Source organism: Podarcis gaigeae, assembly GCF_964106915.1.
Source record: "Podarcis gaigeae genome assembly, chromosome: 1".
NCBI lineage: Eukaryota > Metazoa > Chordata > Lepidosauria > Squamata > Lacertidae > Podarcis > Podarcis gaigeae.
The window spans coordinates 81,558,469-81,583,724 of record NC_139678.1 but is presented as its reverse complement, the minus strand read 5'-3'; the positions used below and the strand labels follow the sequence as shown (position 1 = coordinate 81,583,724).

Genomic DNA, 25,256 nt, shown 5'->3' with positions numbered 1-25,256 from the left:
TGTGTTAGAGATACTTTCTTACTACTACAGAGCCCCATACAGGGGAAGACAAAAAATGGAGGTAACATCTCTCTGCATGTGTTTGTGTGGCACAAAAAAAATGCAGTTTGATATGTGTGCAGAGGTGTAATAACAATACAGTGTGATCCTGCATGTTGAATGGTTTGTGGAATTGTGGGGAGAAAGCCCCCTGCCCTCTATTGCAGTATGACATGCAGCTCTGGGTGTTTTCTAACACGTTCTTTGAACTGGCCTAATTGGTGGTGGTAGTCCCATTTAAATAAAAAAAAAATAACCATGTAAGGTTTCTTTTCTCACCTAGGCACTGGAAAAGACACATATATGCACATCTCCTTCTATTAACCCAGCACTCTTAAGAGATGTAAAAGAAGATGCAGATTTTTCCCTCTCTAGCGTTTTTGACATTATTTTATTAAAAGCAAGCTTAAAAACATTTCAGATGAGAATGCCTTTATTATTGAACACTGATAAGACAATAGTATCTAGCTATAAAATAAAAGCAGTCTATATTTCCTGTAAGCTACACTTCCCATAGACCATAATTTACTTTCTCTTTTTACTGCACATGTTCTTCCTGATAATGAACAAAATACAGACTTTGGGTACAGTCCTGAAGCCAGTGTGTCTGACGTCAGATTTCCTTACATATCCCCAGTACACTTTCTTATGTAAAAGACTTAAACATGTGTGTAGACCACCAGTTTGGGCCACAGAAACCACTCCTGTACAGGAGTGCAAATAAACTGTTGTGTGCATTCAGAGGTTCTGTGTGGTGCGTATCTACATGCTAAGTCAGCTGCAATTCGACAGCTGCAAAATTCAAAATATGCAGGCTGAGTTAGTCCCCAATTTTATGCAATTTAGGGTGCTTCCTCTGTTCAGCTGCACACACTTACATCATTGTAACACTTGTGGCATTGTACACTTCAACCAGTGTGAGCATCTGACGACAGAGCACAGATCAGAAGCATGTGCCATTCTGGGATGTGATGCACATACAGATGTTTGTAATGCATGTAACGAGAGAGAGGCAGCATTGCAAGGTTTTCTTTCAGAAATACTGTACATAATATCCTATTACCAGGCTCCTTTTGGCCCTCTTGTACTTTCCTTCTCTTTGCTCTTTTCAAACATCCTTTCCTGTTTTCTTCCAGGGCAGTAAAGGAGATGCAGGGTCTCCGGGAGCACCGGGTGAAACTGGCCTGGCAGGCCTTCCTGGGCCCATGGGTCCCCGAGGACAACCTGGTCCTCCTGGCCCACCTGGGCCAGCCTTTGGGCCTGGATTTGTGAGTACCGTATTTGAAATGCCATTGTTGAATACACCACTGTTCAGTGGGCCCCATAAGACCCAAGAAGTGCAAAATGTTGGAAAAACTTGGTTGTACTACTAATAGTTGTGAGGTGCTTAGCAGATTACCAAACAAATAGAAATGGTCCTCTTTTCAAACTCAATGTGAACATGGATGAAGGCAATAAAAGGAGGAGAGACAGGTGGAGGCAAGGGTAAATAGGTGACTGTGCATTAAATTAAGTTACACACAGGCTACAGCCACACATTCATACCACTTTAACAGTCATTGCTTTTGCCCAGTGGCGTAGCGTGGCGGGTGCAGGGGGGCCGGGCGCAACATCTGGGGGGGCGCGCGCTCGCACTTGCAGCTCTCTGCCCCTACCTGGCTCACTCACTCCCTCTCACTTAGGGGGCGCAAATTACTTGCTTTGCCCCAGGTGCTGACAACCCACGATACGCCACTGCTTTTGCCCCAAAGAATCCGGGGAACTGCAGCTTACAGACCTACAATTTCCAGCCCCCTTGAACTCTGCTTCCTAGCATTCTTTGGGAGGGGTGATTTGAATGTATGGTGAGACTTTGCTTCAGTAGGAGATGAAGACTAAGGGACTAAGTCAAAAGTTTCCTGGGAAAAGAGGGATTTGAAGGATGTGAGAGCGGAGTGATGTCACATAGATGTTTAGAAGGGAGTTCCAGGTATAAGGAAAAGCAAGGAAGAGTAGAGTAGTTTGAGGGAGCAGAAGATGGTCAGAATTATCCACTGCATCTCTCTCAAAGACCAAAGCAACTGGCTTTTCTCTGCCAATCCCAATTTCCGTACCTCCATAGAAATGAACCAAGTGGTTTAGGCACATGGGAATTTTTACACTAACCCTGTGACTTTGGCAACAATGTATGCAAGAACCAACTGTCTAATTAGATAATGTTTATTAGGAATAAAGAAGGAAAGGGAGAGAACAAAGGAACTAAGCAGAATATTGAAAATAAAAGGAGCTTTTTAGCTCAAGTCTAGCTCATCAAGAACCAGTGACTTAGAAACAGGCATAGTTGGTCATTTGCAGGGTTTTCTGTTGGTCATTGATGGACAAGGGACTTTAGTGTGAGGGACAAAAGGCTGCATGGCCATAGCCTCTCTCTTTTTTAAAGGGTTTCCTACCCACATTGCAGTTGAGTGTCCGGTGGCACTTCTCAGCCAATTATTTGCCAAGTTGTTTGTAAACACCTGTAGGGGAGTTAGAGGGGTGAGGATGGCAGGAGGCTCCTGGGGATGTGAATACCGGTATCTTAGTGTTCACTCTCACTGGGATTTCTTGATGTTGCTTCCAGAGGGACCTATCCTGTGCTTGTGTATTTGGGAACTTGGACATGTCTGGCTTGCTCAAGCAAAATGGATGGCAAGGGATCAGGGCTTTTCTCCACAGGCTTTACCTGATGATAGTTCTGCCTGTAGACTAACACCATCCATTCTTTCTTAGGATGACATGGAGGGCTCAGGGCTGCCGTTGGTTTCTGCTGTTCCTGGAGCACGTGGACCAGAAGGGCCACAGGTATTCCTCATTCCATTTCCCAGCATTGCCTTCCTCCAAAGACTCCAGTACTGTGAGCACCTGCTTGGGAGCATGCAGGATTTGAACAACACAAGCTTTATTTATGAGTAAAGATGCATAGGAATGGGCTGCTAATCAATTTATATTTTTTATGAGTGTTGAGGTTAACCTTATAGCACTGTGTGGCCATGTGTTACCACTTGTGGTTAAGGGGTGCAGACCAAAGAAGAAGGTTATGAACCTTTGAAGTTGTCTTCTGACCCCCTCATCTACAGTATGATGGCATATTATTGCCTGGGTCTATACTGGACATGCATTAAAAGCTTTCCATGTTGCCAGTGTCCAGCTGGAAACCTTCGGTCTGTTGTTGTTCCTCTTGCAGAAACAAGCATATTCCACTAATGGCCATGTTAATATCCTAGTCCGCAGCTGAGTGTCAGGCACAGTCTGAAAAGACAGACCTTGCCTGTAGACTGTGATACTTAAGATCTGAATAGTAGACCTTAGGTTACGCTATAAAACATGGACCCTGCTATGTCAGTATTGTTAATGAATGCTAAATACACACAACAGGTATAAATTTGGCTTTGAGGAGATTGTGCTCTTCTAGAGGTCATGAAATCTGACAGAATTGAGTTGATGACTATTTTTATTTTTATAGGGACCACCAGGGCTTCCAGGACTCAAGGTGAGAATTTTGTTGTTGTTGTCTGCTGCTGTATTTGGTAGGCAGTATGGCTTGGCTTGTTTTAAGCCAGAACTGCACCCACAAATGAAAGTATCCATCTCTCTGCCTGATCTGAACTCCATTTAGTGTCCAGTTCTCTTTTTAAAAAATCTTTTTCCTACTCAAGTTAAGATCCTTTCCATAACAGGCCAATCATATTAGTTCACTATACAAGGCAAAACATGGATGGTGCTAGGTGGAGGAGGCAGAGGACTACTGAGTTTTGTGGTGTTGTTACAATAAAGCACTCAGAGTGTTGAACTAGTATAGGTTACAGATAGGTAGCCGTGTTGGTCTGCCATAGTCAAAACAAAAAAAATTCCTTCCAGTAGCACCTTAAAGACCAACTAAGTCAGTTCTTGGTATGAGCTTTCGTGTGCATGCACACTTCTTCAGATACACTTCAGTGCTACTGGAAGGATTTTTTTTTTGTTTTGAACTAGTATAGGAACTCAGGTTGGTGGAAATATATTGTGCAAGGTATGAATGAATCAGGTGTGGGTAGAAAAGGGTTATAGTACGGCAAAATGAGTCTGTCATGATGCTTTCCTTAGTCCTGTCTCCTGTCATTCAGACTAGGATAACCTCTTCATTTTGGTGCAACGTCTTGGCTTTCACAATGGATGCATACTGACCCCAAAACAGGACTTTCAAAAGCAGGTGTCAGCAACCTTTTTCAGCCATGGGCCGGTCCACCGTCCCTCAGAACATGTGGTGGGCCGGACTATATTTTTTTGGGGGGGGGGGATGAACAAATTCCTATGTCCCACAAATAACCTAGAGATGTATTTTAAATAAAAGGACACATTCTACTTATGTAAAAACACGCTGATTCCCAGACTGTCTGCGGGCCGGATTGAGAAGGGATTGCGCCACATCCGGGCCCTAGCCCTTAGGTTGCCTACCCCTGGTCAAAAGGCAAGGTACATCTCTCCGACTGCCCTAGCAGAGCACAAGCAGGACCATTCCAATTTAGATGGTGCTGCACACATGTCACATACTGTCACATACTGTCACACGTTCTATCCCACCATCAATAGCACAAAAAGATAGCCTGGGCTAGGACTCAAATGGAAAAACAAAGTAGAAAAATAACAGAGCATATCTTTTATTTAATGTGACCAGTAAAAATAGGCCTTCTGCCTGTCTTTTTGTTAATTTTCAGGGTGATGTCGGCAGCCCTGGTCTCCCAGGTTTGCCTGGAGTGAAGGTAAGACCATGTCATAAATATTGAGAAGTACTTGGAGAACTTTGTCTCCACCTCCCCTACCATGACTGCTGGTTTATAAGAGGTGTTTTGTTACTGTACTGCTATGAAATATTTTTACGGGAGCTGGACTGGATTGCTGAGTGGCATTTGTGGGGAAGGTTAGGATCCCTTATTAGGCTCCTTTGTTTGTTTGTAGGGAGACCCTGGATTGGCAGGTCTGGATGGTCGTCCTGGGCTAGAGGGTTTCCCAGGACCACAGGTGAGCATGAATTTCAGTGCAGTCATTCCTCTCTCGTTCTTGGCATCTTTCGGACAAACTCACAGAAAAGAATATCCTACAAATATTTCTTTTTGAAAGCTAAAAAGCGGAAAATTAAGATACCCCTACAAATAATGAATAGGTTGTATCCAACCTACTTGCGTTTGTTAATTTAGATGGCTCCCTTCTGAGTGGAGCCTAGTTGGATGCAGCCTTCTGTGTGTAAGTGTAGCTCAGGAAGAAATCCTGTAGAAACATGGACTTCACAGCTGTATTATTCTCATCTCCCATGTCTGGTGTGTGCCCTCATAGAGTGACAATGTTGTTCTCCTCATCTGTAAGTAATCACACACCTCAAATGCAACAATATTAATTGCACTCATCCCTAGGATAGTCCCAAGAGAGGGATCATTCTTCTTCCTTGTTTGTAAATGGAGAACAGATTGAGTGATGGTAGGTGACCCAAAGCCCACCCAATGAGTCCATGACTGAAGTGTGGGAGTTCAGCCCAGATCTTCTGGATCTATGTCCAGGTCTCCATCTGCTGGACCACACTGGCTGTCACTTGCCACACAGTTCTTCACCAGACACAGTTCTCCATTGTGCAAAACTGTATCCTTCCCTGAAAATGTGTTTGTCTCCCCCATGTTTTTCATTTCAGGGGACAAAGGGTGACGCTGGAGACCCAGGGCCTAAAGTAAGTACTCCTGTGGATTTCAGGAGAAGTTCTGTTTGTGTGCGTGTGTGCACACAACATGTTATGGTAAAGTGTAGTTGGGCCAGGATTGGCTTGCAGCAGTTTCCCTAATAGTCAGCTGATGATCTGTTTTAAATTTTGTTGTTACTGTATTTTAACTGTTGTAAACCACTTCAATTTTTTAAATGAAACTGAAGTATTTAAATGCTTTTAACAAACAAACAAACAAACAAACAAACAAACAAAAAATGGGCTAGAATGTGTGCAGTTAAGATGTTTTGCAACTCACCCCTAAAAACTTTATTATTATTATTATTATTATTATTATTATTATTATTATTATTATATACTGCCCTTCATCCAAGGATCACTGGGCCGTTTATAATATAAAAACACAGAATTACATACCATAGTAATGAACGAAAACAATACCCCATCCCTGTTTAAAAGGCCACAGATAGTTAAAGGACAGAGGTCTGGTTATAGAGGAAAGTTTTTGCCTGGCATCTAAAGATATAAAATGATGGCACCAGGGGAGGGCATTCCACAAATGAGGAGTCACTGCAGAAAAGGCCCACGAAGAAGAGCCTCAGATGATGATTGCAGCGTCTGGGTTGGCAGTCCTTGAGGTATTGTGGTCCTGAGCTGTTGAAGGCTTTATAGGTCAAAACCAGCACTTTTAATTGAGCCGAGAAACTAATTGGCAGCCAGTACAGTGGTACCTCGGGTTACATACGCTTCAGGTTACAAACTCTGTTAACCCAGAAATATTACCTCGGGTTAAGAACTTTGCTTCAGGATGAGAATAGAAATCGTGCTCTGGCAGCGCAGCGGGAGGCCCCATTAGCTAAAGTGGCACATCAGGTTAAGAACAGTTTCAGGTTAAGGACAGACCTCCGGAACGAATTAAGTACTTAACCCGAGGTACCACTGTACAATCAGGCCAGGATTGGTGTTATATGCTCAAACTGTCCTGCCCCTGTGAGCAAGCTGGCTGCTGAAATCTGCCCCACATTCAAATGTTCTCTTTCTTTTCCTTTGAGGGTGAACGAGGTCAAGATGGAATAGGACTGCCAGGTCCTCCTGGACCCCCCGGCCCTCCCGGACAAGTCATCCTCCTGCCCAGTGATGATGTAAGGATATTTGTGCTTTTTTATTCACCCCTTCCTCTTCTGCAAAATCATGTTATTTGCTGTGATACGATTCCTTAGAGGAGCCATTCCTCACAGAATCAATTCATTATTTCTAATTATAAGGGTCATTTGTTTCTGTATTTTCTAGTTCAGCATCAACCATGAAAATGTTAATACCCTGAAGTTAAATGACTGATAGTTCTCTGTTTCCTTCTTGGCAGATATTGGCTTGGTTCACATACCACACTAAGGCAAACTAGTGTGAACATGTGAGCCTACAGGCTCCCAGGAAGGAGATAATGGCAACTTTGCTCATGTTCAGCCATTTTGCCGCAGTGCTGCATGGAGCTATGCCATGGCTTTGCTTCGAATGTTGTCCAAACCTGGGCTCATGAATTAGCTCTCTCCAGACAGATCTTGAGCTAAAACCAAGGTTGTTCTTGGTTTACCTACAGCTTGTGGTTTGCCTAGGAGAGCTGAAACCATGAGTTTGGATGACACACCATGGTTTAGGTCAGCGCAGCTCAGCAGCAAAATGACTGAGAAGGAGGGAAGTGCCTGCAGTCTCATGGTGGGGAGCTTGTAGGCTTGCAGGTTCATGCTAAACCATGGTTTGAACCAATAGGTGATTGCCTCTAGAAAATTTTCTACGTGTTCCTTGTTGGCGTGACTGGCTTCCCTGGCAATCCCCCCTGCTCATTTTAGTTTTTAGGCAAAGGGGTCTAGATGTCCTTGGACTCAGTTGGGCATTCTTCTGAGTAGACATGTATTCGATTGCAAGGTTTAGATTTCTGATTTAAGCCAGTGGGTTCTCATGCTGAGAAAATACGGGGCCAGATTCAACTAAATAATAGTGCTAGTGGGAGCCAGCACAAGAACTCCTGTCAGCACATCAGAGTTTCTTCCTTGTGCCCCCACACTGCCCCAAATGGACTTAGAATGTATCCCTGAGGAACCCCCAGAATCCCAGCGAGCCGGGGGGGGGGGGGAGAGAAGAGGATTGTTCCATCAGAGAAGCTGAAATACTTTCACCAATCGACCAATTGTAATAGTTGAATTCCAGCCATGGTATGTAATGTTACATTTGAATTCAAGCCCATCTCTTTTCTCCAGCTACTGTTGATTTAATAGAAATGACAGGATAATGGTATGAATAAGAATAAACAATTCAGGGTCATTGGTAAGAAATTTGTGGTATTTTACTGGACTTTGGGTCAGACTTTAGTTTGCCCCACCAAAGAATATGAGGGAATAAAATAAAGATCGCATTTTAAGTATACCCTTTCGTTATTTTTTATAGAAAACCTTACCTACTCTGCCAGGTCCAGAGGTAAGTAAAAAGCAGTTTCTATCCTAGTGATCATTTTATTCTGATTTAGTGAGAAGGATGTTGTGGCAAACTCCCTCAATAAGATGGGAATGGAAAAAAATAAAGATGGGAGTGAGGTAATGTGATCTGGTTTGGGGTGTTTAAACACTTAGACACTCCCTGTCAGTAACACTTGAGAGGTCTGGTATTATCTTTATGTGGTAGCGCTTTCTGATAACCAACAGCAAGGATTTTTAATATTGTGAAAGGAAACTCATCCCTCAGCCAGAGGATCAAAGTAAGGATGAGGCACTATATAAACGAAACTGGAATTTTAAAATAAATGTATTTGATGAGCATTAGAGCTTATTGATTTCACTGATAAGGCAATGCACTTTGTTTCAGTCAACAGCACTTTACAGAAAAAATTAAGAACTTTACTTAAACCTTCACTTTAAACCTGTTTCTGATTAAACTGATTCCTCCTAGAATGGCCATTTGTTCTACTAAGCCAGTAAATCACTTCTGGCCCCTTCTAAGATATTTTCCTTCCCCACAGGGGAATAATATTGTTGCCTTATTTAGCAAGCCCCTAACCACCTGACTAATCCCCAGCTAAACCATTTTGAAGCCCTATCTAGGCTCCAACCAAGCCCTAGTTGATCTTTACTTGAAAGTCAAACCTTATCTGACAGTTTAACTGTTGTTCTGACTTTTTGTTCTCTACTCTCTCCCAATTGGATGGCACTGCACCCAGCCCTGATTGGTTTCTGGGTCTTCAGGAGGCTGACTCAACATCCACCTGTCACAGATGTCAATTATAAATAAGCATCAAGCATAAAAACATCTGTGCTGCAGATCCTCACATTGCTGATGTGCATCATATCCATACAGATGTACAAAGGCACTTCTTATAAACTGCTTTAGAAGCTAAGCTGGCGCAAGAGTGAATGATGAGACATTCCCCATTATCCTCACCACACTGCCTAATTTGACACACTGTGATAGGGCTCAGCCTCTGTTTCCAAGACCATGGCTGAGCAACTATAGTGACCCACACATTTGGGCTCGACTGATTATGTGCAAACAATTTATTTTAAAGTTTAAAGGGCTGGAGATAATACTATTATATATTTTATATGTTATTTATGCTACCCTATTTCTTCTTGCAGGGCAAACAAGGGCATGCTGGCTTCCCAGTAAGTAGTTGACCCAGTACTAGTCATACGGGGTAATGTTCAATGTAGCACTAAGCAGATCATTCCTTCAGTGCAAAGATTTCTCCTTGTGCAACAGAACCATCTCTGCCTCTTCTCTCACCTGGGTTCCCCCTAAATCTGTCCCCAACCCTCCAGGACAGATTTGGGGACAGCATAGGGCGCACATGGAGGGAAGGGAGAATCCCCTTGTGCTAGTGCAAAAATGTGGTTGAATACGGCCCGGTGGCTTCACAGTGCTCAGATTGTAAGAATTCGGCTGCTGTACATCTTTGCAGTTTACCAGTGGTTGGAGAGGGGAGGGCATGTCAAAGTTTTTTCTTAGTATACAGGGGCATCCTCTGTTGCAAGAGAAAAACTGCAGCACATGTATAAGGGCTCAATGCACACTTCCTTTTGTGCTGCGCTTTCTAGGTACAGCTCTGGGTTTTCCTGGTCCAGGTTGGAGTGTTTTCCCCTCCACCTTCTGCAGATTTCCCCAGGAAAGCCATCTATTTGCTGCTGAATTGGAGAAATGACAATCTGCTGAAAACCTGATTGCCGTTTGCTCCGATTCAGCAGTAAAACACAGGTTTCCCTGGGGTAAGCGGCAGGAAGGGGAGGGGAACACTCTGACAGAAACCTAGAAATCCCGGACTTGTACATAGAAAGTGCAGCCCAAAAACAAGTGTGAATGAGACCTAAATCAGCACTGTGAGTAAGTCCTCCAACAAACCAACCAATTTACTAGTCCATTTACTGACATCTATGTGTAAAAAAAGAAGTTTTATAAAGCTTCCTAGATTGGTCACCTGGAGACAATTTTGGCACAGCTGATCAGGCAAGTGTCTATTCACAACCCCCTTTTTAAAGACTTGGCACTGTGACTTGAGCTTGAATTTCTTTGACTGTAGATTTGCCTGTCAATTGTATGATTCACCTCCCCCCCCATAACCCCCCCCCCCCACAGCAGCCTGTTACTACTACTACTACTACAGACTTTGCAGCTGTACTAATATGTTCTGAACAGAGCCAATTGAAGTCAGAATGAATGTGTGTGAACTGGCCCTGGCGAGGGGTTGGGTGACCTTGCTCCAAGCCTCAGTGAGCAGCTCTCCCCCCTGGGGGCTGTTCTGGCTGAGAGCTGCCCTAGAGCAACCAGATGCAAAGGAGGGCAGCTTTGAGGCTTGGCAGCAACCGAGCTTTTGTTATGTTTTGCTTGTTTTTATTTTGTCAGCGGTTGTGTATATTGGACAAGGAATGGAACGAGAGAGAACAAAACAGGAAGGATGTGTGTGTGTGTGTGTGTGTGTGTGTGTGTGTGTGTGTGTGTGTAGGGCTGGGGAGGTGGTTGCAAGGCGCTCCTCCTTTTGCTTCTTTCCATTTCCTCAGCATCCCAGGCAGGGAGCAGCAGACACCAGTCCTGCTGTATCACTTGCTGCTCCCACATTTTGAGAGCTAAAGTGCACATAGCTTTTCAAACTAAATGGATTTTCTCTGGCATTTTTTCCAGCCTTAAACCCCACTTTTCCGATTAGTTTTTCCTCCCATTTGCAGGCTGTGCTAGCTTGCACCAGGAGAATAAGACAAACCACCCGCAAATCTACCAAGGGGAGAAAGTACAGATGGACTAGCACCAATAACCAAACTCTTTTGAGAACTCTAATAAGTAATTATATATATAAAAAAAGAATGTGCAGATTGGCCTGACTTGTTTTAAAGCAGGGCTTCTCTGGCGCTTTCCACAGTCAGCTTCCCCCAAAACATGAATACCACTTTTTGGATGGCTTGCTTGGCGTTATTTGTAGACCAGAGGCTCATCCTTAGGCCAAGGCAAGCAGATCAAAACAAAGGAGGGGGCCTGTTGGCTCACAGCATGCTTTAATGTCCCTAGGTAAAGGGTGCGCAGTTGGGGGGGGGGGTGGGAAGCAAAACAAACAAACAATATTGCTTCCCTGACTCCTAGTACTGAAAAGATGGGCCATGTGTCAATGTCATCAGTTGTAATTCTCTGTGATTCCAGGGGCCAGTGGGACCAAAAGGTGACACAGGATCTGCAGGTGTTCCAGGCTCTTCAGGTCCAAAGGTAAGACAATCATAGAATTGTAGAGTTGGAAGGGACCCCCTAGGAATCTCAAAGCATCCATGAAGGTCACGGGTTCAAGCCCATGTTGGGCAAAATATTCCAGCATTGCAGGCGGTTGGACTAATCGACCTTCATGCTCCCTTCCAACTCTACAATCCTATGACAAGCGGTCATCCAACCTCTGCTTAAAACCTCCCTGGAAGGAGAGTCCACCACCTTCTGAGGGAGTCCATTCCACTGTTGAACAGCTCTGTCAGAAAGTACTTCCTGATGTTTAGTTGGAATCTTCTTACTTGTAACTTGAAGCCATTGGTTTGAGTCCTACCCTCTGGAGCAAAGCATTCCAGTTTGCAACATGATCACCAAAATGCAAATTTCTCCACTATCAAGAGGATTCTTACAATTTGGCTCCTGGTCTTAGGCTGCAACCCTAACTAACCCTGCTTACCTGGGAGTGAGCCCCTTTGAATTCAGTAGGACTTTCTTTTGATTAGACATGGTTAGGATTGCAGCCTTAGTTCCAAATCGTTTTCCATAATCCAAATATCTTTCCAAAATACCAATTTCTATTTCTTTGTACTTCTTCAGCCTTACAGTGATTAAGGGGATGGCAAGCCTAGCATTTCATGCTTCCATGAACTCTCCCCAAATGCTCACTATTGCCAGCCATCATCCCCTGTTGGGGAATCTTACTTCAATAAGATCATTGTACTAGATAGCTTATAACATGGGTCATTTTTCATCTGGACCAATATTTCAATTGTAATTATTTATTACATTTTTTTAGTCTCTTTATCTTGCCCATGACAACCTAAAGTGACTTACAACCAAACAACCCCCCCCCCCCATAAATACATTAAAACTTTCCACCTATTTCTAAAAGGCTGCATATAGTTAAAGGCCAGAGGCCTGGTTCCAGAGGAAATTTTTTGCCTGTTTTGCAGAGTTTATATTTTCACAAGCATTTTGTCTTCATTCTTGCCATTTGTCTTTTGGACAGGGTGAAAAAGGAGAGCCGGGGGTTATAATCGGTCCTGATGGTACAGTCATAGCAACTAATCCAAAAGGAGAAAAGGTAGAAATAAGCATGCTTTCATTTGAATTTTTCTCTCTCTCACTTACCCAGTTTTGCTACTGTATAAGAAGAAGCTGAAGGATTTCCCCCTCCATGGTGTAAAGACTGGTATAGAGTCCCTCTAAAAGAGAGTGAAAGATTGAGAGCCGCCACCCATGCATCTGGGAGAGTGTGCTACTGAGTTTTTGGATGTGCACCCTCTGCAAAAGTTGTGTTAGCAAACACACGCATGGGATTACCCACGTGATCTGTACCATTCAGATCTTTTCTGGGGAAAAAGGGAGGAGAGAGTATTCATTGCAATGTGACCATGAAAGTGACTATGGTTGCTGAGGTGGTTCTCTGGCAAGAACCACTCACAGCCTTTGTGTGGTCATCGAGTGGGCAGGGGAGATGGGCGCTGCCAGGTTTCGGGAAGTCCCAAGCAATAAGATGTTTGTACCAATGTTGCTTTGTCTCTCCCCAATTACCACCCTGGTAAGAGTGTGTGTGTGTGTGTGTGTGTGTGTGTGTGTGTGAGAGAGAGAGAGAGAGAGAGAGAGAGAGAGAGAGAGAGAAGAGTCTCCCTTTCTTTGTTAAGGACCATAAAGTGTTTATTTGCTCTTATCTAGTTTATTAATATTATTATTTAATTACAGGCAAAGGCAGGGGTTGAAGGCAGCACATAACAAGTCTTATCTCCCCTCCCTCCTCAGCAAGATCTGAATAACCACAGCCGAGGAGTCTCCAAAGGAGATGTCTCCCCCTAAGACTTTTAGCCATAAGGCCTCTTTGTGGGGTCATTCTTATTGTGCTGGAGAGGCAATCCTTGAAAAGGATTATCCCCTCACATGTCTGTATTATATAAGAGAGAAAAAATATATGCAGATGCATGCAAAATCTCTAATGAATGTCTAGTTTGACCCTTAGCGACCATGGGCTTGCCTCTAGCCCAGGGTGCTCTAAATCAGGACATTCTCTTCAGGGCAACCTGCCAAGGTCAGTGGCAGATGGAGCCCGGAGGCAAAAGTGTACAGAATGGCAAATGTACATTTCAACTTTGTCCAGTATGCTAGTTTCTACACACACTCACAAACCCCTCTGTAGTCTTCATGCAGAGAAGCAGATATCAAGGATGCACTCCAGTCAGGCAAAGTACTTGGGGTGCGAAGTGGGGCTGGGGAGAGGGGGTTCATCACCCTTGTAGTATAGTATATATACTATATATGCTATATATACTATACTATATATACTATGTATACTATATATACTATATATGTACTATAGTGGTGTGGGATATCTCCAGACTCTCACTATTTTGCGGGAGGGATTCAAGCGCATTCCAGAACATTAGGTATGCACATTTCAAGTGGACTAAAGGGCTCTGTTGCCCTCATGGAAGAAATCCACTTTTAAAAATGATTTGGCTTATTTGCTGTTTAGAAAGTGATGGGGAAATGCATTGAAAAATGTGGAGTGAACAATTAGCTATGGGAAAGGCATGTAAGCAACCCACAATAAAACCGGGTGAATGCAGGATGAATGTTTGTTGTTGTATATCCACCCTGCAAACAAATAGAAATGAATGCTTAATAAAGATTGAAGATAATCTAAGCTCGCTGTAAACTGCGCAAGCAAATCAGGATGAGTGTAAGGAGCTTGTCTGGAGGGTCTAATTGCCTCTGCTTTCATTGTCAGGGTGAACCAGGCCTGCGAGGACCTGTAGGACCAACAGTAAGTTACAAAGGGTATCTTTGCTTATATGCAAGGAATTTACATAGATCTAAACATCCATTAAGCACAAATGATAGAATTAAATTATCCTTTCTGTTGTTATTGTTGTGTGTGGTATTGCTAGTAGAGCTTTTGTGTAGCTCCTATTTATCTAAGTGTGATTACTTAGGAAAGTCGAGTCTGCAGCCAAATATTGCAGTGTGTTTTCACCTCCTAGTAGGAGTCCTTCTGTTCAGGTTTCTGCCTGCCCTTCCCCAAGTTTCTGTAAGCCATAAGGAGTGTAATCAGGGTATCCCTCTCCCCTCTGGTGTATATATTTTGTCAGCATTCACTTCCCTGAGTTTGCTGTTGGAGGGAATGATGATTTCCTTGTCTTCTCCTTCCATTTGGAATTATAAATCCTGTAGCAGATGCTATTACATCACAGATATTGCAGGAACTCACATTTACAATCTCTTGCCATCTTTCTAAGCCTGCCTTTTCTCGCTGTTCTTCTTCTAGGGGCCACCTGGGCGGCATGGACAGAAAGGAGAAATCGGCTTTCCTGGAAGACCTGTAAGAATTTTGATTTTTAGATTGTCTTCAAGTGTACATTCCCTTATTAGAAACGGAATGGGGGAAGAGGAGTAAATTCATCCACCTCTAGAATAGTCACTGTTACCTCTCTGCTAGATAGAAATTCCAAGGGAAGCTGCAGAAATCAGACTCTGGCATTAATTCACTCCAGACTGAACCATTAACAAAAGGGTATCCTAGGTAAAAGGATGCAAGTGCCATAACAAACACTCAGTGGCTCTGAATGCATCTGGAAGTGGAATTATGCTTCTAGGTCCCCTCAGCTGGCACTCCCTCCTGCCATAAGCATGGAGGCTCTTGAGTACATTTAGATACAACAGGACCATCCTCTGTCTCACGTTCTGCTGTGAGATCCTGGCCATGCTGCTTCTACCAACACAAGGTTTGTCCCTGCATTCCTTTCTTCAGGGTTGTCTTTCTCCAGTCAGGATGAAACTGCCCTTCTCCTGGTCCTACTAGCCCCTCTTTCAACAGAGTGGCTCTGGCTTGGTTAGTGTCTCTGTTGCTGGTGTGTGACAGTGCTAAGAAAGGAAAGAGGTTTGTCATGTGACACCAGCAAAATATGCCATGAGCTTCCTTCAGGGACCTATGAAAGTACCAAGGGTTTCACCTGCTGTTTGTTCCCTTTAATTCTAACCTCATATCAACAGCTCTGGCCTGCAGAGTTAAATCATCTATTTGAGACAGAACCGCAACATAGTTTTACCTACTCTTGAGGCATTTAGTTTCAGTAGTAGTACGTAGGAGCTCCCCATAGAGAAATTGTGAGATTCTTCTCTCTTAGCCCTTTCACTTCACCCAATGGGAGCACAAAAGGTGATGTTTGTATCTTTCTTTGTGCTTTGGATCCTCATTAGTGCTGTGTCATTACAAGGGTCCATTAAGCTGACTCAGCAGTGGCTTTTTGTCCTTTGCAGGGCCGACCTGGTATGAACGGGTTGAAAGGAGAAAAAGGTGACCCAGCAGACGCAAGTGGAGGGCTGGGCTTAAGGGTAAGTGGAAAACTGACACATCTCTCTGCATGGTGCAGTTTATGCTGAAGGCTGGCATGCAGTGCTGCTAGCTTTGATGGCCTTTGTATCCCACTGTAACCCCGAGCACGAGCATCATCAGACTCTGTTATGAGAGAAGAAAAAGGTCTCAGGCCTCCCCAAGGGGCATCTGAAAACGACCTTGCTCTTGTCCTAGTGTGGCTGCAAGTATCCAAATGCAGCAGTGGCCAAGCATTTTTGTGAGAGCACTATTTCTCATGTGTGCTGCATCCCCTTTGCCTTGGAGTGATTTTGTTTCTGGTCTACTTAGAACCAGGGAGCAGGCAGCAGCACAGCACAGCATTGGGGAGGCAAGCAAAATCATAGGCCTAATTCTGTGCTGTTGCCAGACCCCTGGGCTCTCGTGCACCAATCCTAGAGTGCCATAACCACCCACCGTATGGACTCTAGTAAAGCAATGTTAATGCTGGTCCATGCACTGCAAGAACAATTTTGTCAAGTATATTGTGTGTGAACACTCTGATTTCCTCTGCTGTTGCAGACAGAATAATGAAATATTTGAAACCTGGAGTCCTGGAGTCTGGGATTTGGGGAAGTATTGTCTGTGGGTGGTGGAAAGAAACACAAACTTTGTTTGTTTTTGTAAATGCCGATGACATGCATGATAAGGAGGTGGAACAGAGTGCAGGATGCATTCCACCAGCTGTGTCATCTTCCTGTCTTCCACCTTTTGAGTTGACCGCAAGTCCTGGAAGTAGAAGCAATGCCACATTGCGCAATCTTGTGTTCCAGTTAAAACCAGGAGCAGCACCCACCACCCACAAAGACACAGGGTGGTTGCAGAATTGTCACTGTTGAGTGAATATTGGCTAGTGTCCTGTTCTATTCCATCTGTTCTTAGTCAGTTCCCCACATAATTAATGGGGTGTCTGTTTTTCTCTTCCTCTCTCTAGGGTCCTCCAGGGCTCCCTGGCCCTCCTGGCCCCCCAGGTCCTCCGGGCAGCATAGTGCCTATTTATGACAACAATGTGAGTAATGGCCCAAGTGCATTTTCCTTGCTGGGGGGAAACACGTGTAAATGCCAGAAACTGAATGTCTTGTTAGTTATACAATGATTGGGTAATAATGTATTTAATGGGGGGATTTATTTTATTTATTTTGCAACTTCAGGCATTTGGTGAAGTGGGACCACCGGGGCCTCCAGGATTGCCTGGTAAGGATGTTGCAGAAGCGGTTAAAGCATGGGGTTGGATGACAAAGATCGGCTTTCCCCATCAGATTCCTGGGGTGAATCCCTCTATAGAAGCAGGAAAGGGTGGATTCATAATTTCCTTTCCATGGTGCTCTATGGGTCACCATTAAAGACTTCCCATATTAATGCCAGTCTTTGCACAAGTAGGCATTGGGACCTGCTGGCCTGCCAGCCTGATCCAGCCCACCAAACCTTTCCTGGTTGCACACCAGCCCCCTGAACCAATATGGTGGCAGTAGCAATGCCGCTAGAGAAAAAAAAAATGGTGTAGAGCACTGGTGGGAACACAGCTGTTTTCACCCTTATCATGATACTTGGCTGGGTGGGGTGTTTGCAAATCATCCCATCTGATGAGTTTTGGCCTATGGATGTGCAGTGCCTTCTCATTGGCTCTTGGGGATTGTCTAGCCTTATGCCAGGACTTTGTTTCAGGCTACCATGGTTCTGCTGGTCCGAAGGGAGAAAAAGGTGATGTGGGTCCTCCTGGGCCCCCAGGTAAGATTTCCTGCAGTGTTGCTACTTGCATTTAACTTCCACCTTTTAACCAACACTTACCAAGAGCTATCATGGATTCATGAGCTAGTGGCAGTCATGGAAGCCTCTTGTGACTTGGCTCATGTGCTTGAGCCGTGTGGCACTCAACTCGTATCTAAGCATTGCACACCTCCAATTAACCTCCCTGCTCCTGCCTTAGACCTGGAGCATGCTGTGGTTTAGGTGTGTTGTTCTGAGGCGGCTGCACCACACAAGTTCTTGCTTTGCAGCAGGTTTCTGTCACTATTAGCCTATTGTCCTTATTTTATGTCTCTTGCTAGGTGTATCCAACAGCTTTTGTACAGGCTTGTTCTTTCACTGCTTACCACGGAGTACTCTACAAAATCTAAGACCTGCAGGGCTGGAATAAACCTGGTGTCATCTAGTCAAGTTGGACGCAGGTGGCGCTGTGGGTTAAAGCCTCAGCGCCTAGGACTTGCCGATCGAAAGGTCGGCGGTTCGAATCCCTGCGGCGGGGTGCGCTCCCGCTGCTCGGTCCCAGCGCCTGCCAACCTAGCAGTTCGAAAGCACCTCCGGGTGCAAGTAGATAAATAGGGACCGCTTACCAGCGGGAAGGTAAACGGCGTTTCCGTGTGCAGCTCTGGCTCGCCAGATGCAGCTTTGTCACGCTGGCCACGTGACCCAGAAGTGTCTCCGGACAGCGCTGGCCCCTGGCCTCTTAAGTGAGATGGGTGCACAACCCCAGAGTCTGTCAAGACTGGCCCGTACGGGCAGGGGTACCTTTACCTTTACCTTTACCTTTACATCTAGTCAAGTTACATGCACCGGTGGCACCTTCACTACCTTAAGCATAGAAGCCAGAGATCAAACCTATGTGCAAAGCAGGCAACAGACGTACCTCTGAGCTATGGCCCCTCCTTTTCGTTGTGCATGAAGCCAAAGCCTAGCTGAGCTAGTCTGTATCCTCCTGGAGAAAAATCTGTAAAAGTTACGCACAGTGCAAGCCTTATCGGTACAAGTACAAGGCTAATTAATACAAGCTAAAATAATGCATTTTACATGAGTGTTGCTTCCAAATTTTTCACCCAGTGAAAAACAAAAGCCCTTTCCATACAGTCATAAATGGCTGAGTTGTGCCATGAAGGCCCATCATAAGAGAAAGATCCAAAGATCACAATGGAAAGAAGCCCCACAGTGAACAGAGTTGGTTTCTTTGCCCTTACGAACTTCTCATTCTTCTCCCTTTCTTCTCCCTTTGTCACAAGGCCAGTTCCCTTATGACCTCAGCAGATTTGGCTCCACCTTCAGGGTAAGTGTCTGCCATTTGGGAGGAATATACAGATTTAAAAAGAAGCTTAAGGGGTTTTGCTGGGGGAGGACACACTAGGATGGCAAACAGGTTTGTGCCGCTTTGCATTTAATGAGGTCAGGGTCACAAGGATAGGCAAAAAGCCTTTTTGTTTGATTTACTATTTGCTTCTAAACTTTACAAGCTGCCTTTTTAGGTAACTACCCTTGTAAGGTGGCTTTCGGTGTTTAAAATAAAAAATTGAAGGACAGCAAACAAATTACGAAGACCATCGTACAATACAAAAACATAAAGCTTTATAACCAGCCGTCATCATCGCCACAACCAGCATAATACAACTTAAAACCAGTTATTTTATCTAAGATAATTTGAATGATTGTATTTTTTCCTCTCTCTCTTCCTCTTTATCAGTTTGGATGGTTTTCACATTAGTTGCCCCTGAATATTGCTGAAGCTTCAGCTAGGAGGTATCTTCACCTGTCATTACTGTGGCTGAACAACTGAAGTTCAGCTGGTGTATTGGTGCAGGGTGCAAGATGTAGGAGAGAGAGGTCTGCCCAATGAACCTATTTTACTCAGATATTCCCTAATTTGACAGACCACTCTGACTCATGCCTAGAAAGCATGGGTCAAGCAGAAAACTTCTTGGACCCGTTTTCTAGGCACAGCACAAGGGGAAGTGTGGACAAGCCAGAGGAACAAGTCTAGAAGGAAATAGTGCTAATCTTGGAGGTGAGATAGGAGAATGCATTTGGTTTGACCACTGTCTATTTGCTTATTTAATATCTTTCCATAGGGAGAAAGAGGGGACAGAGGGGACCCAGGGCTGAAAGGTGAAAAGGGTGAGCCAGGCGGAGGAGGATTGTTTGGATCAAGTGCTGTTGGACCCCCAGGCCCCCCAGGATATCCTGGTCTTCCGGTGAGATACCCCACACTGCACTGTTACGAGGGTTGGTGGCCAACATCTTTCTACCACGGGATAGTCTTCTGCATTCTATAATACTTTCCAAGGCAGGGGAAACGGAGTGTGCAAGTGGCACCTTTAGTAGGGGATTTGGGCAGAGAAAGATAAGCACCCAATCTCCAAAGTGCAGAAGTTCTCAAGTGCATTGCAGTCCCTGCCAATAGGCAGAGTAGAGTAGCTGCCACAGGTGGCAGATTTTGTTTTACATCATCCTGATGGTGGGGGGGAGAGGCCTTGCTTTGTGAATAGCCTTCTCTTATCCCATGAGGCTGTCCACCGTAACAAATGCTGTTTTGCCCAGAGTGGCAGAAGCAGTGGAGAGAGACTGTAGTAGCAGGTGGGAGAACAAGGGAAGTGAGAGAGGAGGCAAGTTGTGGGGTGGGCACCTGGAGTGGAAGGGTTACTGGTTGTTAGAGCTTTGGTTAATTTACCTTGGGGCATGGAGCTAAACTCTGACATTTCCTTTGCTCCATGTGCCACGGGGCCTAGGAAGCTGGAAGAGGAATGTGTTTGTGTGGGGCAATGGAAGGAGAAAGGGGGAGGAAGGATTAGAACTATGCATTTGGTTATGAATGTAATTAATTGCTTAGGCGGATCAGTACCGGCAGGTGGATGTTTCTGCCATTGAGTAAAACTTCAGTGTTTCTAATATACATGTATGTCATTTGCTTCTTCAGGGCCCCAAAGGGGACAGTATTAGAGGGGCTCCTGGTCCTCCTGGCCCCCAAGGGCCCCCTGGTGCAGGATTTGAGGGGCGCCCAGGGACCCCAGGACCCCCGGGTCCACCTGGCCCTCCAGGACCCCCTTCCTTTCCAGGACCCCATAGGCAATGTGAGTAGATACCTAATCCTTTCCCAGCTACTCATTGCAAATGGCCCTGCTTTAGGCCTTAAAAACAAGCTTTGTGCAAATATACCTGGTTTAGCTCTGGATTCGTTTCCTTTCCAGCGATCAGTATTCCTGGGCCACCGGGGCCACCAGGACCACCGGGAATTCCAGGCACCAGTGATACATCATCTTCTGGGGTAAGAAAAAGAGGCACTGCAGCCTACACAGTGGTGTTCCTTTCGTGGGGCTGGAGCAAGTTGCCTTCCTATGGGTGGCCCTGATGGGTTTTGCTCAAGCAAGGATTTAACAAATTGGCTAGAGATTGCCGCTGCCAGAGTGATTGATGATGCTCCATCTATGAACACGGACAACCATTTATTGTCCAATAGGAGCAGCAGCAGCAGCTGCTGCTAGCCCTGCAAATAGGAACAGCTGTTGCTAGTTCTGGAAAGTTCTAGGGTGCTAATTGAAAGGAACGCCACTCCAATTTCTGGGAATTACAACAAATATTTGTTGTAATAGACATGATAACACTGTAAGAGTGATGACCATGAAGTTTGTCATTGGCTTCTGGCATCTGGCTTGTGAATCTGACTGTAACTATGACCTATTATAACTCAGGTACTCTCTATTTGATGAAGAACCCTGTGTGATTAAAGCAAGGGCTATCATCAATATGCCCGCAGTTTACAAAGGCACCAAATATAAATTGTATTAATGGTGAGCCACCACCTTGTACTTCAGACTGATGAATGGCTGTGCCCTTTTCGTTGTTCCTTTTTCAAATGATGTTTTCTGGCAGCTGCGAATCTTGCCAACCTATCAGAGCATGATGGGCAGAGCGCATGAGGTGCCAGAAGGACAGCTCCTTTTCATCCGGGACAGAGAAGAGCTCTACATCCGTGTCCGCAGTGGTTTCAGGAGAGTCCTTGTGAGTATGATGTGTGTGAACACAGCAGTCTTGGGGTAAGACTGTAGGTGGACTACTACCTTGGAGAGCGGTCTTTCTCTGTGGGGTATTGGCAGACGCTCAGAGCAATGCAGAACCCACTGCTAATTTATACACACAGAGAGAATGCAATGCCAGGAAGAAACGCTCCCTTGTAGCGATGAATGAGCTTCCTCTGGCTTGATTTGGAAGAAGCTTACTTGAAACAATCTGATATGGGATCCATAGACATTGTTTCCTCCTTACCAAATGAATTCCTGGATAAGTTTCAGGTTGCAACAACTACAGCTTTATTTCATTCTGGCAAATGTTCCCTTTCCCTCCAAAACCGAATATGCATTCAAAAATAGCAAAACTCATCCTAAAGAATAATAGTAATAGGGTGCTGGTGGTATAGAGTGAACTGTGAGCTGGGAATTCCCTAGATGAAGTATTTCCTCAACCATGAATTCACTGAGTGGTCTTAGGCAAGACTTCAGACATGCAATTTGGAGATAATAACACCAACCTAGGGTTCTTATAAGTGTTACAAAGCAAGCAAAACACATCATATAAATGGTATAATGACTTGTTCTGATTTAATTTCAGCTTGAGGAAAGAATATCAATCTCTGGCCCTGGGCTGGTAAGTGAAACATTATTACCTGGTGGGTCTGTTGTGGGTCATTCCAAGCTTGCTAGGAGTTTTGAGATCCAGGGATTATAAATCTTTTTAATGTTCTTTAGTGCTTGGATTTCAATACATGGTGACCTATATGGTGCACTTGGGTATAGATCAGGGAAAATCCAAATGAGGCATGTCATGCAGGGGGAGTGTGACTTGAATGATCAGGTCCACAGTGGGCTACTAAGGATTTTGGATCACCCGTACTGGGATGCAGCTGGCTGTTGTTCAGACTGGTGGTGTACATGCTTGGCTCTGCTGGTAATGCAGCCAGATGATTGTGCTGCGAGTGGCAGGAAATGGGGTGGGGTGGGGTGGCTGTATTTGACCTGTGCTCTTCTGTGAGACGGACCCCCTAAGAGGACACTTAGAAACGGTTCTAGGAACATTACCCTTCATTCTGCTGCAGGACAATGAGGTATATGATAGGCCTCCCAATGTCCACTACTCCCATGGAGGAACGGCTTCATCATCTGGATCCCAGCGCCCCTTCCAACAGCATTTGCCTGTGCATTCCCACCGAGAATACAGCGCCTACTCCACTGCCAAGCCCTGGAGAGGGGATGAGAGTGTGGCCAACCAGCACCGCCTTCCTGAGCAACCCGCCATCCACCAGCCACACCAGGGAGCTCAGCACCAGCAGGAGCCACTGAACGCCTTCTTCCTCAACCGCCAGCCTGATGCCGCTCCTTCTGCCGTCCACACCCACCATGACTTCCAGCCTGCTGTGAGTGCCCTGCACACGTTGGCAGAGTCCCCTGCTGCAGTTTTGCCTGGGTGGCTGCCTCAATTGGCCCTACATAAAGACACCGAGAGTGGGGTCATGAAAGCAGCTGGCACCAAAGGGTCCCTTGCCTGTTGACTTCCATTGTGAAGGGTTCCTCTGTACAGGTTGTCCACCTAGCTTAGCATGATGGTCTGCCACTAGCAATGAGGAGCCTGAATGGGCTTCTTTGCCAGCAGTAGGGATGAATGCAAGAGGCCCCTTCAAGAATCCCAATCAAACATTGAAACCTCTGAATGGTGGGAGTTCAGGGCTTGAAGGGCCCAAAGGGCCCAATCCCCTCAGAGAGGGTGTCTGCATCCTGCATCCCTTTGCTTCAGATGTAGGCAGCCAGTCAATAATGAAGCCACTCCATCCCAGGCTGGAAGGCTGCTCCATAGGGCCACCGTATGCTTACAACTTGGTATAGGATGCCTTTGAAGAAGAGACTACAGGGGCTGACAAGCTGGCTAGTCCACACCACACAATTTGTACCATATATCCAGTTCTCATTTGATGGAATGCATCCCAGAGCTATGTCGCAATAGCTTTGATGAGGGCGAGGGTGTTACTACATACTATATCCTCTGCATTTTAGTTATAATTTGACTGTTTTGTGGACATAACCATTGAATAGGCAAACTGCTTCTGAAATGTCCCCCCCCCCCAACAATGAATGATTTCCAGTGAGAGAAATAACAGGGCTGGCCTCTCATGATTCTTAGGAGTCCCAGAAAGCTGCTGCTGCAGCAGCAATCAAGGTGCAAAGACCCCCGACCCCCATGCTCAGCCCCGTCGCTGACTGGCTGCTTGTATTGTGGTGGCCGGACATTCCTCCCCCTTGCATTCTTAGCACCTCTGCCAGTTGCACTGAGAGCTCCCTTGTGTATTGGTACAGGCTCCCGCTCATGTGTGGTCGTCTTCTTGCTTTTCCAGCTCCACCTCATAGCCCTGAACACTCCCCTGAGTGGCAGCATGCGGGGCATCCGAGGAGCCGACTTCCAGTGCTTCCAGCAAGCCAGGGAGGTTGGACTGACGGGCACCTTCCGAGCGTTCCTCTCTTCCCGACTGCAAGACCTCTACAGCATAGTGCGCAGAGCAGACAGGGGCACGGTGCCTATTGTCAACCTCAGGGTACGTCTGGTCAGAGGCCTGAGCAAACACAACGCTTCGTGACAGCGGAAGGCAAACATGAAGCTCAGCGATGGGATTGCTGTCTTCCTTTCCTGCCCCTGTGTAGGATTGCAACCTCTAAGTGGTGTTAATTGAGGCTAGAACTACACATCAAGACTAGTGGTCAGGGGCAAACCTGCAAGGCAGCATCATCATCTCTTAACAACACCTAATATTTATTTACTTTTTATAAAAAGGTTTAAACCAACTTTGAAAAGTTTGAGAATGTCGGTAATACCTTTATCTTTAATACTTGATCTGTAATGCAGACCAAGCCGTCACCTTGAATACTTCTGTAAAGAGCTGCCTTGCATTGAACTGGGAGACTGGCAGCTGTCCTTCCAGGTTCTCAGGCAGGGGCCTTTCCCAGACCAGTTGCTTGAGATATTTTAAACCATAGGCACCAGGGAGTGAACCTGGGACATGCAAGGTCCCAAGGTCTTGTCCATGGAAAGGGCAGCCTGTCTCAAAGTTATCAGACAGGCAGAAAGTATTCTCAGAGCAGTTACATTATTACATTGCCCGTTTCTGTTCCTTTCCAGGATGAATTGTTGTTTAATAACTGGGAGAACCTTTTCTCCGGCACTGATGCTCCATTCAGAACTGGGGTTCGCATCTTCTCCTTTGACGGAAGGGATGTCCTGAGAGACTCTGCATGGTAGGTGGGGGAAATGGTTTTGTTTGTCTGAAGATCTGGGAATGTGCGACGGTTGCAGGTTTGCTGCCCCTCCAGCTGGGGCTGGCCTCTCTGGCTCTGCAACTCCAAGGGCATCAAAGAAGATTCCTTTGTTTATAAAGAGCAGGCAAAGAGAGGAGGAATGTGTTTGCTATCTTGTATTCTTTTTCCAGCCCATGTGATGCTTCTCTTGGGGGCAGGTTTTCAGGAACGAAATGTTTAGAAGCCAAGAGGGTCGGCTACGCCAAGCATTTTATGTTGCCCCAGCAGTATAATAGTCGCGTGTAGCATTATTTTCCTTCCCAAAAGACTGTCTAAGGTCAAGAAGTGGAGTAAGTGTCCCAGGTATCTT

General features: G+C 45.4%; 1 protein-coding gene across 5 annotated transcripts in view; it reads left to right on the top strand.

Annotated features, from left to right (window-relative positions):
• Positions 1 to 25,256, top strand: part of COL18A1 (collagen type XVIII alpha 1 chain) — a 151,983-nt gene that overhangs the window by 124,027 nt on the left and 2,700 nt on the right. For all 5 annotated transcript variants that reach the window (XM_083698938.1, XM_083698939.1, XM_083698937.1 and 2 more), the window contains 26 exons: positions 1,176 to 1,307; positions 2,788 to 2,859; positions 3,521 to 3,547; positions 4,752 to 4,796; positions 4,993 to 5,055; positions 5,717 to 5,752; positions 6,796 to 6,885; positions 8,186 to 8,215; positions 9,367 to 9,393; positions 11,414 to 11,476; positions 12,477 to 12,551; positions 14,229 to 14,264; positions 14,766 to 14,819; positions 15,758 to 15,832; positions 16,786 to 16,860; positions 17,003 to 17,045; positions 17,517 to 17,579; positions 18,845 to 18,888; positions 19,685 to 19,807; positions 20,530 to 20,683; positions 20,801 to 20,877; positions 21,483 to 21,611; positions 22,218 to 22,253; positions 22,702 to 23,019; positions 23,992 to 24,189; positions 24,771 to 24,886. In XM_083698938.1, coding sequence (XP_083555064.1) covers positions 1,176 to 1,307; positions 2,788 to 2,859; positions 3,521 to 3,547; positions 4,752 to 4,796; positions 4,993 to 5,055; positions 5,717 to 5,752; positions 6,796 to 6,885; positions 8,186 to 8,215; positions 9,367 to 9,393; positions 11,414 to 11,476; positions 12,477 to 12,551; positions 14,229 to 14,264; positions 14,766 to 14,819; positions 15,758 to 15,832; positions 16,786 to 16,860; positions 17,003 to 17,045; positions 17,517 to 17,579; positions 18,845 to 18,888; positions 19,685 to 19,807; positions 20,530 to 20,683; positions 20,801 to 20,877; positions 21,483 to 21,611; positions 22,218 to 22,253; positions 22,702 to 23,019; positions 23,992 to 24,189; positions 24,771 to 24,886 — 2,201 coding nt within the window. The remainder of the gene's footprint in view (positions 1 to 1,175; positions 1,308 to 2,787; positions 2,860 to 3,520; positions 3,548 to 4,751; positions 4,797 to 4,992; positions 5,056 to 5,716; positions 5,753 to 6,795; positions 6,886 to 8,185; positions 8,216 to 9,366; positions 9,394 to 11,413; positions 11,477 to 12,476; positions 12,552 to 14,228; positions 14,265 to 14,765; positions 14,820 to 15,757; positions 15,833 to 16,785; positions 16,861 to 17,002; positions 17,046 to 17,516; positions 17,580 to 18,844; positions 18,889 to 19,684; positions 19,808 to 20,529; positions 20,684 to 20,800; positions 20,878 to 21,482; positions 21,612 to 22,217; positions 22,254 to 22,701; positions 23,020 to 23,991; positions 24,190 to 24,770; positions 24,887 to 25,256) is intronic.